General features: G+C 42.3%; 1 protein-coding gene across 3 annotated transcripts in view; it reads left to right on the plus strand.

The window, feature by feature from the left end:
* arb2a (ARB2 cotranscriptional regulator A) overlaps positions 1-16,610 on the plus strand; it is a 511,621-nt gene that overhangs the window by 238,042 nt on the left and 256,969 nt on the right. For all 3 annotated transcript variants that reach the window (XM_078214787.1, XM_078214789.1, XM_078214788.1), the window contains exon 8: positions 6,472-6,591. In XM_078214787.1, coding sequence (XP_078070913.1) covers positions 6,472-6,591 — 120 coding nt within the window. The remainder of the gene's footprint in view (positions 1-6,471; positions 6,592-16,610) is intronic.

The raw sequence follows: 16,610 nt of genomic DNA on the forward strand, positions 1-16,610 counted from the left end.
CTTAAAACAATTAGACTGTGCAGGGGAAATGTCATCATGATAAGATAAACTGCAGCAAGATAACTGCACCTTACGGGGAATATTTTTCTTCATGTTGGATGTCAATGATCTGTTCGTTGTGATGCATAGTAGAAGAATAGACAGATAACATTCAGGCAGATCTTGTTACGGGTCCACACACCCAACGTTTCACTTTGCAGTATGTGCTGGTAATCCTTTGCACCAAATTGCAAGAATCAAACCATGGGCTTAATAGGGGAGTTCTATGCACACATGCCGACATGTTATCGGGCATGATGACATCGGGTCACGTTACCAATGTCATCATGCCAGTTCGGGATAACACGGCTGGTGGGTGGGGCTGAAAATCAGGAGACTGCCACAAAATTTAAATGTCATTAAATTAGGTGTTTAAGCTCATTAATCAGGCAATTAACTGGAATAATGCGTTGTGTGAGCAATAAAATGCTTGCAGAGTGTGTTTCACGCCAGGGTGAATTTCCCTTTTTTTTTAAGTAGGCAGCTTGTTTAGGCGGGTTTAAAGAGTTCATTTGATCCCTGAGTTTCAGATCAGCAATTCAGAGTTCTTTGACTGCTGGGAGTGCTTCATGCAAGAAGCAGAGTTTGCATTTCTAACAGACCTTATTTAGAGACCTTATTCCTCATGCAGCGAGGTCCATTTAGACCTTGATAATCACCTTAGCCTTCAAACTAGGCCAACAATGGGGATTGTGGTCTCCTTAGGAGTCATAACCCCGAGTAAGGAGGATGAGGAGGAGAAGTGTGAGAGGAAGAAGGGCATGTCTGGAGTCCAGGATGCATTTGTGGTGCATGAGGGAGGCAGAGCTGTGCCAAACCCAGGGGGTTTGCCATCATGAATTCCCGATGGAGGTATAAAGGGACTTCTGCAGCTGCTTGAGTATATAGGCAGAGACTGAGCTATCTTCAGATGTCCAAAACACAATGCAAGAGGAGCCTCGGGTTCTCAAGAACCACAATCACATTATTTTGTGACATGCTGGCAGGGCAGTTTTTGTGCAGCTGCCTTGGCGGTCACCCAGTACCTGCATCCGTTAAGGTCATTGTTGCATCCAACTTCTTTGTGACGGACGTTTCAGGCAACGTGGAGACCTGAGTGGCATAACGCAATCTGCTACACACCACTTTATCAAGGTCTTCACAGATGTTATGTTCAGAAGGGCAGGAAATTGCATCTCTTTTACAATGGATGGCCAGTGTCAACTGGAAAGAGCCAGAGGGTTTGCAGTGATTGCAAGTTTCCCCAAGGTACAGACAGCCATTCACTACACACATGCCATAAAGATGCCTGCTGGATAGCCCTGCATCTTTATCACGGTCATGGTGATGGGCTTCCACTCACTGAACATCCAGCTGGTCTGTGATCATCATCAATGGATGAAGCAGATCTGCATTACATACCCGGGCAGCAGCTATGGCTCCTTCATTCTGTGTAAACTCACAGGTGCCAGACATATTCAGTGACCCTGATGCCCTGGATGTATGGCTTCTGGGTGACAAGGGTTATCCATAAAGAGATCGCTCATGATGCCAATGAGGGTACCGGAACCGATACAGAGAGGATCGAGAATCACAGCCACAGAAGCACCAGGGCCATCATCAAACAGACCATCAGACTGTTGAAAATGAGATTTCAGATGCCCAGACAGATCAAGAGAGGCATTTTATCTCACTCCATCATGCATGTCCCTCATGGCCATGTGGTGTCCATAACCTCGTGATTCAGAGAGGGGATGCCCTTGAGGAGGAAAGGATGCCAGATAGGGGCATTCATTTGAGGATGAGGGCAAGAAGAGGTGAGAGAGTACTGCAACATTCAAGTGAAAAGCCCCGGATGTGATCGCATGAATGGCTGTGACACCAGGGATGTCTTGATAAGGCAGAGGGTTCAGTGGTTTTTGGGGTCTTGGCCTCAGAGATGTGTTCACAGCATGGGGGTCCAGACCTTTGCCCATGTGGAATATTTGACTCATGTCATTGTTCTATCAGAATACTTACCCTGTCCAGCTATTGACACTCAGTGCATCCTGCCCTGTCTCAAAAAATTAAAGCTAATGACCAGCTCCCTGATGGGGTTTAACAGCAATAACATATTAAAATAACCTTTGCAAGAGGGACAATAAGGTCATGTGTATGTACATGGTAATTATGAGACGTAATATTAACAAACATAAATAATTCACCGATGTGTGATGGTTATAAAAGATAGGCAACAGGCCTTGAAGGTTTAAACAAACAAATAACTTTATTGAAAGGATGTTAACACTAGATACTGCTGAGATAGACTGCCCATTTGCCCGCAAATGGCCAATGATTTTATCAGTGACGTCACGTGATTGGTCTCTAAAGTGTTCCAGTTCCACTGTAAAGTTGCTAGTGAGGTAACACAAGAAATAACATGAATACACAACACTTTTCCTCCCCCTTTAAATCAAAGGTTCCTGACATCAATAACAATATAACATGAACAATCAAAATTAGCAATATGAACAATTAATAAACAATAACAGTCAATAGATTAGACGTTCTGGAGGCCGTTGCTCTCTGTGTGGTTGTCTGTGAACCTGAGGCACCTGGTTTTCAGTGTTTACTCTGACCTGTGGTGTCTGGCTTGGTTGGGACATTGACTCTGGTTAGGACAGCCACAATGTAATGTTTTGAGGTTTACTTGGTGTTTAGTGTTCTCAACTTATTCCACTCTTTCATCGTAGCTTTTTGTGCTTGGCTTTTCCGGCTGTACCAGACTTCTTAGGATGTTAAATGCTCGCTCTTTCTTCCCTCCCCCTCCAAACCCACCATTATGCTCAGGAAAGTTGGGACTACTATATCTGTCACTATCTTGTTCGCTTGGATAAAATTGTCGAATCTGTGCATATGAGCTCCATTGCTCTGTATTCTCATTGAACAATCCCACAGTGCCAAAAACTCCTGCCGTAAAAAGGCCTACGTGAGCAAAATGTGCCACAAATTTTCAGCACTACTTGGCTTCTTTTCTCCTCAAAACAAGGCAACCCCGAGCTCAGCTTGCCTTCCTTTGTGTTTTGCAATGTCCTCAGCTCTAAATTTGTTGTTGCAGGGTATTTGATGCTCATGGTGCTCCTGGTCATAGAGTCATAGAGGTTTACAGCATGGAAACAGGCCCTTCGGCCCAACGTGTCCATGCCGCCCTTTTTTTTTAAACCCCTAAGGTAGTCCCAATTACCCGCATTTGGCCCATATCCCTCTATACCCATCTTACCCATGTAACTGTCTAAACGCTTTTTAAAAGACAGAACTGTACCTGCCTCTACTACTACCTCTGGCAGCTTGTTCCAGACACTCACCACCCTCTGTGTGAAAAGATTGCCCCTCTGGACCCTTTTGTATCTCTCCCCTCTCATCTTAAACTTATGCCCTCTAGTTTTAGACTCACCTACCTTTGGGAAAAGATGTTGACAATCTAGCTGATATGCCCCTCATTATTTTATACACCTCTATAAGATCACCTCTCAGCCTTCTACGCTCCAGAGAAAAGAATCCCAGTCTATCCAGCCTCTCCTTATAACTCAAACCATCAAGTCCCTAGTAATTCTGAAGAAAACAACTTCAGAAAGAAGCTCGCCACGTGCTCTGCTCAAAAAAGTTTGTAATAATCTCACGGGATCTGGGGTGAGGTAGCTAAATGGATACAAAATTGGCTTGATGAAGGGGCTCAGAGCCTCGAAAGCTTGTGTGGCTTTTGCTACCAAATAAACCTGTTGGACTTTAACCTGGTGTTGTTAAACTTCTTACTTTGATGACAGGAGCCAGAGGGTGGCTGTAGAGGGTTGATTTTCAAATTGGAGACTTGTGACCAGTGGTGTGCCTCAAGGATCGGTGCTGGGTCCACTGTTATTTGTCCTAGTATCCTAGTAAATCACTTCTACACTCTTCCTAGTTTAATAATATCCTTTCTATAATAGAGTAACCAGAACTGTACACAGTATTCCAAGTGTGGCCTTACCAATGTCTTGTACAACTTCAACAAGACATCCCAACTCCTGTATTCAATGTTCTGACCAATGAAACCAAGCATGCCGAATGCCTTCTTCACCACTCTGTCCACCTGTGACTCCACTTTCAAGGAGCTATGAACCTGTACCCCTAGATCTCTTTGTTCGTAACTCTCCCCAACGCCCTACCATTAACTGAGTAAGTCCTGCCCTGTTTCAATCTACCAAAATGCATCACTTCGCATTTATCAAATTAAACTCCATCTGCCATTCGTCAGCCCACTGGCCCAATTGATCAAGATCCTGTTGCATTCCGAGATAACCTTCTTCACTGTCCACTATGCCACCAATCTTGGTGTCATCTGCAAACTTACTAACCATGCCTCCTATATTCTCATCCAAATCATTAATATAAATGACGAATAACAGTGGACCCAGCACCGATCCTTGAGGCACACCACTGGTCACAAGTCTCCAATTTGAAAATCAACCCTCTACAGCCACCCTCTGGCTCCTGTCATCAAGCCAATTTTGTATCCATTTAGCTACCTCACCCCAGATCCCGTGAGATTATTACAAACTTTTTTGAGCAGAGCACGTGGCGAGCTTCTTTCTGAAGTTGTTTTCTTCAGAATCTTTCATTATATTTTGGTTGCTCCAGTGGCTTTTAGCTATGAAACTTCTCTGGGTTTTAGCTCTGGGCTGAGATTTAAGTGTTTCAGTCAATTATGTCAGACATCAATGCACCTCCCACTTTCCTTATCGCTGTTTCTCCCAGTTTCAGTCTTTTGCATTTTCACCAGACATGTGCCTTCCTCCAAACTCGCCTCTGCCAATTGACCTGGAGATCTCAGACGTGGAGAGCACGAGAAACTTCTCTTTGAACGGAGTCAAAATCATCAGGTCTGGAACAGCCCTCCAGTTTGGCCTCTCTTCCAGGCATTATGGACATACTTCTCCTGAAAATTGGTGAAACGTTGCAATTACTAATACTGTTAGGTTATTTCATGTCTTCCTGCCTATACATGATCAACATAATGCTCAACAGCCAAGGTACTGTCCACCTTGCTCGTCTGCACAGGCTCCCAGCCCTACATCCTCCCACCTGGACCAAAGTATTAAGTGCACACAGACATTAGCACTAACACCAGTGCCTTTGCTACATCATGCTGCCTTGGACCTTGAGACAAATACACATGTCTCACAACACTACCCTGGAGGTTTCTGGCACAAAAGTACACATGCTGAGATACTTACTAACTCTGGCTAATCTCAGCAGGTCATTGAGCCTCTTCTGACATTGTGTCTATGTGCACCTCCCCGGCCCAGTGCTGCTGACCTCAGTAGCAATCTCCTTCCAGGCTGCACGTCTTTCAGTCAAAGGCCCTCTCTTCCTGTCTGCTGGCATTAGTAGCTCGTGCCCCTAGACACAGCCCAGAGGAGGCCATGCATAGAGTCCTTGTCCAATCTAGGGCCACTTTGACGCTTCTCCCATCAATCCTTTTACTCTGACATCTTTGAAGGGAAACATACAGTAACTAGTTAACTCTTCTATGCTATGATTATGAAAACATGAAATGATCAAGTTGAATGCCACCTGTGACCAGTGGCATATAATGGACGTTTCAGACAAAGCTTAAAGAGATGCACAATTAACTAAAAGGCCTTCAAATATCTCCAGGTCAAAAATAAAGAAATTGTGTGCTCTTGGAACACATTTTCTGGGTCACCTGACTCTGCCCTGTGCAGGTGACCCTTTAAATGACTGGTCCTGATCTCATACTGGATCATGGTCAACAACCTCTGATGCTGGACATTCCATTCTCTCTGACTGGGCAGAATCCTCACTTCCTTTGCCCCTGAACACACCCTCTGCTCCCAAGTGGTCTATTTGCATGTTAGGATGGTGGGCCTGAAAGTCAGAAGGCCATTCACTCCCAGGTGCGGCTCCTGCCCACTGCGCTGGATTGTGCTATTCAGCCCCATCTCTTAGTTAATCTGTAAACAGTGGGGATGGTTTATCACCAAAAGAATAAAAGGAGAAGTTTGGAAAGTATTTTTAAGCAGACAATTGTTAATGGTGGAAATATAATCCACGAATATGCTTTTAAAGGAAATGGATAAATATGTATTTTTTAAAGGGTATGATATAAGGGCAAGAGAATGGAACTGAACATACTGTACTTGAAGAGAACTGACAGAGCCAAGATGGAATGAATGACCTCCTTCGGTGCTGGAAGGTTTTATAAGTCTATAAACATTTATTGTTGGTAGCTACTTCAAGATGCCTTTAGAGTGGTTTAAAAACTATCTCATGTACTTTATATTATAGCCAGAAAATACATTTTTTCAAGAAGCATACACTCCAGATTCCTCCAAACACTCTCACCAATAAGTAGCATAATTCTCTAACTTGGATTTACATTCTTTATTGTCTTTGTTTTCTCCATTCCTTTTGCAGGATAACAGCACTCCAGAGGAGCATACAGTCTATGTCTGGGATCACTTCATTTCTAAATCATCTGCCAAGAATGTAGTATTTGTTGCCCACAGTTACGGTGGCTTGGTGTTTGTGGAGTTAGTAAGTACTTTCTTTTCACTGCCAGATGGGACCAAATACAATGCTTGTTTTTTTTTACTGCAGACTTCAGACAACCTAAGCATGCTATACCTCTTGCTCAATTAAACAATGTGGAAGTGATTTTTTCCCCTAGATTTTCAAGCTATCAACTGACCTAAGTTTTAATCCAAAGTATTTTGGTGCTTTAATCACCAGAACATTGGACATGGGCAAATGCATTTATGTGGCTTGTTTTTACAGGATAATCTTTAATGCCAAAATAAGTTTATATTAGCGGAAACAGATTTGGTATGTGAACATGGTTTTAATGTTCTTTACTATTTGTTTTTGGTCCTTTTTGGATAGAAATGTTAATTATTCTTGATTATAATTGAGATTGTTTTGATTAATTGGCAGTGTAATGTAAACAGGGAAACAGTTGGACTTCTGCCATAGATGATAAAACATTATTGAACGAATTACAGTAAAAAAGTCAGAAAACATTACAGGATAACAGAATTGAGAACAATAATGTCATATCTTCTCCTCCCAAGCAAAAAATGGACATTTTGAAAATAATTTATTTGGAGAAGACGCAATATTTGTCACATCTTTAGATGGTATATTTTGTAGAAAGTTCCTGCCATGGTTTTGGAAAAGTTGTATGTTTTTTCTTTTTTTTGCCCATTTTCTTCTCTGCCAAAATTCTCTTCTCTCCTGGCAGCAGTGCTTTTCTGTTGTGGTACAGTTCCAGATGAACACATAATTGGCAAATAAATTTCAGTGTAGCTAAAAGTGAGTTCCTGTGCCTTGGTAGCAAGTAAAGGAGACCACATACTGATTCAATAATATGACTGCAAAAGATGTAGAGGAGCAAAGGGATTTAGGAGTACAGATACATAAATCACTAGAAGTAGCATAGCAGATTAATAACACCATTTTAAAAAAAGTAACAAAGCACCAGAGTTTTTTTCCTCAAAGGATAGGATTGAAAAGCAGTGAAATTCTGTAACAGTTACCTTGAATCTTGATTAGATCAGACTTGCAGTGTTGTGCAAGTTCTGGTCCTTTTATTTTAAAATAGATATAAAAGTACTGGAAAAGGTGCAAAAAAGCCATTAAAATGATATCAGAACAGGGCGATTATACTTATCAAGACAAGATAAACTTGCTGGGCCTCTTTTTGCAAGAAGAAAAGAAGGCTGAGGGAGTAACCTGATGAAGGTTTTTAAGATTATGAAAGGACTTAATACAGTAGAAGTAGAGAAAATGTTTGCCCTTGTACAACAGTCCAAAATTAGAGATCATGAATAAAGATGGTCATTAATGAATACAGTAGGAATTCAGGAGAATCTTCTTTACCCAAAGAATGATAAGAATGTGGATCGTGCTACTAGAAGGTTTAGATAGCTCCATTTAAGAGGAAGCTAGCTAAGCACAGATGGGAGAATATTGTGATGGTGTTAGATGAAGAAGGCTCATGCATAAATGCTGACAAAGACCATTTGGGCAGAATGGCCTGTTTCAGTGTTGTAGACTCCATGGGTGTTACTATTTGCCCTCTGGTACCATTATTCATGTGTGATTCTAGACCATGATACTTCACAGACTATTCGACCACAGGGAAACAGTAGACCCTGATCTTGTCTGCACTAGAATTCTATGATGCACAATTTCAGCATGGTTAGAGAATAATAGTCAGGAGTGGGAGCACTGACTTAACTTTTCCTTATCTACATAAGTAATGCTTAACTATTGTTAGCACTGCTAAAATCAGTTAACTCAGCACAAACTGGAACTTTCTAAACTGTGGTTCAGCTGCTCACTGAATAAATTTGCTGAACTGAGGAAAGTTGCTTTTTTAACATTTTGTTTTAATAAAAATAAAATCAAAAATATATTTTTAATAAAGTAATAAAGTTCATAGATTTTTCTTTGATCCCATTGCAATAGTCTGCAATATTATAAACAAACTACAAGGTGATAAATATATCAGTGTCTCAGACAGATGAAAATAAAGTTTGCCTTATGTTAAAACTAATTTTTGGGGTCATTACAACATTGCATATGCAAAAGGAAAATTATGAAACTTTGTTAAGATGGGTGTACAGCATACACATAGAAGACAGGAATGAAAGGCAAAATTGATGGAGAGTTGCCTTTAACTTCACTGCCAAAATAGAACGTTGGAATACTGTTTTACAATTATTCAAAATTAAATACATTCATAAGAATCCCTATGTTTTAAATATGCTATTTTGCATGGTGAGAACACAATAGATGTTTAGTAAAAAGTTAAGTTTATGTTTTTTTGGATTTAGTAATAAATTTTAGAAAATTTCCTCGGAACTGAATTAAAATCATATTGCAATTTTGAAATGGAAAGTGAGATGATTGACCTTTAGTCAGTGAAGTATTGGTGTTGCTTGTGGATATGGTAAATGATGTTTGTCCTCAGACTAAATAATTACAACGTCTTTCCACCTAACGACTGAAATGAAGGACAGTGGATGACCAGTTTGACATTCTTTCTGTCTATGTCTCTCATCACACTGGTGGATACTTTTTCCACTTTTGTTCTTCACTATAATGCATCCAGATGTCTCAGAGCAAGGCCTGACATCTGACCTTAGGGCTACAGGGTGAAGATGGCCCTGAGCCTGTGAATTTATCCCAGGCTGGGCTAAAGTCTTCCACAATTCATTCTGGTCTTGGTTCAGGAAGTAACAAGTAAATGAGAAATTATAAAGATGTTTTTTTCAGGAAAAGAGGCTAGTGGGAGGAACAAGTTCTCAAGGCTTCTTGCAGTGCAGGGGCTGAATGCATGAATGGCATGACATAATGCATCCACAGGCACATCTAATATCTGTCACAAAGAAACTAGAACTTAAAAAAAGCTGACATTGATGTATCATTATGTCTTCAAATTAATGGGTGCCACGATTAATCATTTTTGGACAGTATGTCTCTTTCTCTTCAGTACACACTCTGTAACTTAAAGAGGTATTTTTCATGTTGTACTTCAGTTCTTCAACTATTGTAAAAATATTTACAAGCTTTAGGTCCTTGAAAATTAAATTTTACACTCGATATGATGTCAGGAACCAGTTAACTAAAAAAAAATCATTTTGGGAACAACCATTCACATAGATACTTTATATTTCTAAACATATATTTCTGTAATTTTCTTAAAGGCCAGTGATGTTTTAACATTTGATGTGTTATTGCAGTTTTTGCTGCATTTTTGAGACACCAGAAACATATCATTTAGTCTGGCATACATATTACTTTTTTGGGAAGTTAACTTCACATACATTTTATCTTGAAGCCTCATGTCTATTTTGGAAAACTGCAAAATGGAAAATATATGGCATTTTAAAATCATATCAGTCTAAATATATCATCTTAAATTATTAATAATTGTTTAGTTTTGAAAGCTACTTTCAGCTAAAATACTTTAAACATATGGTGGGCTAAATTTAACAGACCCCAAAATGGGCACTGTGATTGCAATGAGTAATTAGCCCATACCTATTAAATGTGATGCAAACGGCGTGCCAACTTTATACTGCCTGTTGATTAACATCATTGTAGGCTATAGCAGGCACTAACCATGCTGTTTAGTGGCTAAACACTTTAGCAGGGGACCCAAAATCAGAAGAGGTTATTACCAATTAAAGTTTGCCTGCAATGCTTACAGCCGGCCTTCGCCTCTTAAAACACAGCACATTGTAACTGGAGCAGATGCTGGAGGTTGTTCTACAACTGACTCTGACTAGAGAAAGTCAGAAAATTGGCACAACATGGGAGGGTATGGGCTCCCAGGTTTTTCAGATGCTGAACTCGAGGCCTTGGTAGAGGAGGTGAAATGCAGGAAAGATGTCCCATATCCACAGGGGGCCCACCAGGCACACACTCAGAAAGCAGTGGGAGTAGACACCTGTGAAGGTCAAGGCCAGGAATTAGACACAAAGGAACTGGTAGCTGGTCTGTAAGTTTAGTGACCTCACATGAGTGGTTAAGGGTTAATTTGTGGTTAATTTGACCAATTACACCACAAGCCTCAGACCCTGCTCAATTCACCACACCCCCATCACCAAACTGCCAAAAATCTTTATTAATCAGAACAGATACCTGATATTCAAATGTTGTATTGCATCCTCTATCTACTAGTGTTCCCATGTCTGGAAACAACAGATTTGCAGTAGCCTGAAAGCAGCAAAAAGGCCTTCAGCACTTACCACACCATTCCCTGTGGGCCCTTGCAACTATAGAAAGCACCAAACCCTTTAGAAACAAAGCTAGAGCCACTAGAAATCAACCAGCAACTCATCTTCAAGTAGTTGATGATCCATTTAAATAGTGCTGGTGGGATTTATTTCTGCTGCTGAACACATGTTCAGCTGTGGAACATTGTGCTCCAATCTGGAAGAGCTGGCATCAAATCAGTGTTGCCTGCTGATTGACAGCATGATCTGCCTGCTCCACATATTTTCGACAGGTGTTCACCGCACCTGACCAGACACCCTCACCAATATAGTGCCTGACATGGGTTGATCCAGAAGTGTGCTTACTTGCCTTGGACAGTATTATGGCAGCATTGGATGGGGGGTTATCAAGATGCGCAATAAATGCACGCCCATTGCTTCCCATAAAGGCAGCTTGCAAGTTTGTGCTGTCTGTTCATTAAAATGATTGTAGCGTCCAGCGAGCCACTATGCACTGTGGTAATTGTCCCTTTAAGAACAACATAACGGAGTAGCAGTCACATGGTCTGCACAACCAATCAGTGCCTGGCATGGGGAATCTCCTCAGCTTATGTAAATTCATGTCCTGTAACTGAAGCCTTTTCTGGTTGACTAAAAAGGTCTCTGAAAGTACGTCATTACAGCATGCTGTTGAATTGCTGCACGGCTGAGCAGGGACCACAAAACCTTGAGAGACTAGCACAAGTTGAAGATAGCTTGCGATACTTAGAGCCAGCTAACCAGGGGGAGACAGACACATTTACATGTCCTCGCTTCCTCAGAGAAAATGGCGCTTGCCATCATTGGAACAACCATGATTGTGGCGTGGCCAACAGCAGGCTTAAAACATCAAAGATGACTTTATGCTTCGATTTAATCCTTCTCAGATCCCTTTTCCTCCCCCACCCTATCCCCCAATATTTTCTGATTTACAAGCTAAGCATAGGCCTACGGAAGAGCAGGCTCGAAGGGCCGAATGGCCCACTCCTGCTTCTAGTTCCTATGTTTCTATTTTTATCCCCCTCACCATAACTCTTGTGCCTTCTCCTTCAAGATAGCCAATAATTGGAACCTAGCTAGGCATTGCACAACAGGAAGAAGGGATTGATAATAATGAATCACTGGGCTGAATTTTATGCTTTCTGCTGGCAGGTTAGAAAGTGGAAGTGACGGGGTGGGCGGGGGGGGGGGGGGGGGGTGCATATAAAGTGCGCATAAAGCTACTTACACACCCACCTCAACCTGTCAGAAATTTTATGGTAATAGGGAGGGCTGGAGACCACAGCTGTCTACCACTCTTGGGCCAATTGGTGCCCAATTATGGTCTTCATCCCACCCCTGTTTCAACCCACACCATGCAGCAAGTCTGCCAGCTTCAGCTGCACAGGCTGGTGTTGGCCAAGATGGAGGAAAACCTCTTTTGGGGGATCCAATAACCCATTGGAGGCATCTCTCCCCCATCCACACCAATCACCCCTGCCCGTCACTCCCAGGTCATCTCTCCCCTTTAGCTGTCCCCAGTGGCCCCTTAAACCTAACTCCTCATTCCCCCAACTCACCCCCTTCATCCACACCCACGCACTTTATCACGACCTCCAGCCCTGGGCTTAACTGGTCAGTCTGGGCTGATCAGCATTGGGGACTGCTTGTAGTCTCAGCGGTGGCTATTGGTGGTGTTGCGGGGATACAGAGCTTGTGAAGGCAGGACCATCACCTGAGAAAGGGGCAGATCTCACCTTAAAGCAATTAACACTGCTACTGGTGTTAAATTGCTGCAGGGACACCAGCTCCAAAACTGGCACATACTTTAGAAGACAGTATAGAGGCATCCCGCACCGCCTTCTCCCTCCCTCAGAATGAAGATCCTGTCATTTGGGGCACTTCTATCTGAGGCAGGTGTACATTTCCCGCTCATCGCAGCCACCTTGGGAGGAAAAATCTAGGTCAAGATACTTGTTCAACATCTCTGCCATTTCCTTATTCCCTGTGATAATTTCTCCTCTCTCTCTGCCTGTAACTGACCAATGCTTACTTTAACTACTCTTTTTATATACTTCCAGAAGCTCCTAAAATCTGTTCTTATATTCCTGTCTAGTTTACTCACATTGTCTATATATTTTTGTAGCCTTCTGCTTGTTTCTCAATCTCCCAATCATCAGGCTTACTGTTATTCTTCACATTGTAAGCCTCTTTTAAACTAATAATTCTTCTCACTTTTGAAGTGAGCACCTGTTGAATTTCTTTTTTGAAATGTTTTTGTTTTTTAAACCTTGCATATTCCATCTGATGGCAGATGGCTCAGTTTTCATCGTTGCCCCGGCAGAATTCACCCAATCCCTGAGTAATAGCATGCACAGTAAGAAGTCTCACAACACCAGGTTAAAGTCCAACAGGTTTATTTGGTAGCAAAAGCCGCTAGCTTTCGGAGCGCTGCTGCTTCATCAGGTAAATGGGAGTTCTGTTCACAAACAGGGCATATAAAGACACAAACTCAATTTACAAAATAATGGTTGGAATGCGAGTCTACAGGTAATCAAGTCTTAAAGGTACAGGCAATGTGAGTGGAGAGAGGGTTAAGCACAGGTTAATGAGATATGTATTGTCTCCAGCCGGGACAGTTAGTGAGATTTTGCAAGCCCAGGCAAGTCGTGGCTGGACTTAATACACATCTCTTTAACCTGTGCTTAACCCTCTCTCCATTCACATTGTCTGTATCTTTAAGACTTGATTACCTGTAAAGACTCGCATTCCAACCATTATTTTGTAAATTGAGTTTGTGTCTTTATATGCCCTGTTCGTGAACAGAACTCCCACTTACCTGATGAAGGAGCAGCGCTCCGAAAGCTAGTGGCTTTTGCTTCCAAATAAACCTGTTGGACTTTAACCTGGTGTTGTGAAACTTTTTACTGTGCTTACCCCAGTCCAACGCCGGCATCTCCACATCATGGCTACCATAATAGCATGCAGGCAGGGACACAGATTCCAGTGCACAAAGGGCCTTGCAGGGTTTCGCAGCATTCCATCAAATTTTCCTCTAACACATTAAGATTGCTTGGACGCCCCCTGGGAGTGGCAAAGATTCCACAGAGCAGTCTTGTCTCAGAATAGCAGCATATATCCTTCTACCACTACCATACAACCAATACACTTCTGTTTTGTCAGCCAAATAGCCCATGCTGCAACAGCCTCTGCTGAGGTGTTGCAATCCAAAGCTGAACCTTCCAAGGGCTGTACAACGCTTGTACAATGCTACAGTGGTGCAAGATGCAACAGGCCGAGGACACATGATACACAATCTGGAGAGTATTGCAGGGTGCCTTTAGAGCTGTCCAGATAGTAGAAGCATTGTTTCAACACCCATGTAAGGGGAATTTCTCGGGGTATCCCACTGGGGTCTTGTATTTAGCTGCTCTCAGCAAACACAAAGACTAGCAAAAGACACTGCAGTTAAAGACATTCTATATTTGACCAACACATATTGGGAGAGAGATGGTCAGAGGATTCTAACCTCTCTCTGATGTTACACCACATAAACACAACAGATATACATTTCTCAAGATTTGATTTTATCCACCCCACCTGTCATCCAAATTGGATGGTCCAATTACATTAATACACTTTATTTACTTCGGCCAACAGCACTTTATCTTCTCACAGAATTAGGAATTCATTGCTCAACCGAACTCATAGACTCTTTTCCCCCGTTGTCTGGTAACTTCATCTACGCAAATCTGGTAGGTCCTACGATCGCTCCTAACACCTGCAGTCCTGGGAACAATAAGGGAATCATCTTCCCTGTCTGTTTTTCTACCCCCTTATCAGTAGAGGCTACATCACAGCTATTCATTACAGCTAGAAGCTGAATCTTTCTATTCATTTCAAAAACCGTGGTAATGTCTGGTTAACCCTGGTAATGCCCTTCCCTGCCTCTGATAATAGGTTATATGCTCTATACTTCTTTGTTCCAAAAGAATGCAGTCTGTCTAATTGAACCTAGTTCCAAGGGGTAAACTGTTTGTTGGCCAAAGCTCACAAGAAAATGCAAAAATGTAGTTTAAATCTATAATACTTATTCAAAAATGATTATATATATGCTTATACGGACACTACCTTTGTATATCATTTAAGTGAGGCACATTGTGATACCTTTAATATATATAAGGCACACTGTGGTCCCTACTTTAAACTAATCTACTTTGTTTTAATAGCCGCAAAGCAGGGGTTTCTGTATCCCCTGCTACAGGGCAGCCCCGCCCGGCCCCCCCCCCCCTCTTTCTGGCCCTTGGCTAGCCCAAAGGTTAGGCCACTGAATAACTTCAGAAGGATTACCTGACCTCTGATATCCTTTTCTTTGCCCTGATTGCCATTATTGCTGCTGTACCTTCTGTGGACTTAGCAAGTTTACAATTACCACCAATGCCAAGATTACAAAGAAAAATAACTCAATCCCTTGCAGGATTGATGTTCCCAAACGCCTAGCCAGCCTGAGAGCCAACCACCTAAGGTAAATGGTTAGGTGTCTTTGAGTTTCTCCACCTCTTTCTAGATGTGTTAAACCAGATTAGGGTTATGTTTTCTGAACTATCTGGTATGTACGTGCAACATTCTGATCCAATTACTGCACACGTCCCACCCCTTCCTGCCAAGACATAATCCAATGCCAATCTGTGTTGAAGGACCACAGTGCACAGGGAATCATAGAATCCTTACAGTACAGAATGTGGCCATTCGGCCCATCGCGCTTGCACCAACCACAATCCCACCCAGGCCCTATTCCCATAGCACATCATATTTACCCTGCTAATCCCCCTTACACTAGCGTTAATTTAGCATGGACCATCAACCTAACCCGCACATCTTTGGACTATGGGGGGAAACCGGAGCACCCGGAGGTGAAGTAGGTAAAAATACCTCTGAGGCTGGTATGAGTCAAAATAGAGTAGGCTTTATTCTCACAAGCTTGCGGGAGAACCTGACCCCATGAAAGCGGAAGCCAAAGTTCTCCCTGAACACAGAAAAGTGGGGATATATATCCAGCATGGCTTCTAATACTGGTCACGAATCAACCCCAGACCAGTCACGACTCAGAAATACAATTTACAACTGCTGGTCACGAAGCAAGCTTCCAGACCAACTACAAAAAATACATTGATAGCTTCTTGACCATAAACCAGTGTATCTGGCATCCTCAGCACACAAAGCGCAGGTCTTCTGTTTCCTGTTCTTCCCGCGGCTTCCCTTTGAAGTTCCGACGCTCTTCCAGCTGCCTCAGCGGGAGCTCCTCTTCAAACAGCTGATATCGCGCTCCACACCATGGAATTGCTTGTCTTCCGCAAACCACACACAAATTGTAGGAAAGGTAAGACTTCACAAACACATTCACATTTACATTGACTATCTATTGTTATAAAAATAAAAGTTAACTGGTATTAATGTCAGAAGCAGTACAAACAAAAATAACTTTTATTCATGTCAAAAGCAGTATAAACCTGAGGAGATTAGCCACAATGAAGGGTTATGCTTGTGATACATTCTAAGTACAAAGTTCAACCTTTTAGGTACAAAATACATTAACCCTTTCCCTTCTTCAGAGGAAACCCACGCAGACACGGGGAGAATGTGCAAACTCCACACAGTGACCCAAGGCCAGAATTGAACCCAGGTCCCTGGCGCTGTGAGGCAGCAGTCTAACCACTCATGCCGCCACTATCTCATCATTGACTTTGTGCCAAAGAACCATTCTGTCTCTGTAATAGCTTGCCGATGCCTTGGCATGGGAGGGAGTTTAGAAGT

This window comes from Mustelus asterias, chromosome 6 (genome assembly GCF_964213995.1).
Source record: "Mustelus asterias chromosome 6, sMusAst1.hap1.1, whole genome shotgun sequence".
Classification (NCBI taxonomy): Eukaryota; Metazoa; Chordata; class Chondrichthyes; order Carcharhiniformes; family Triakidae; genus Mustelus; species Mustelus asterias.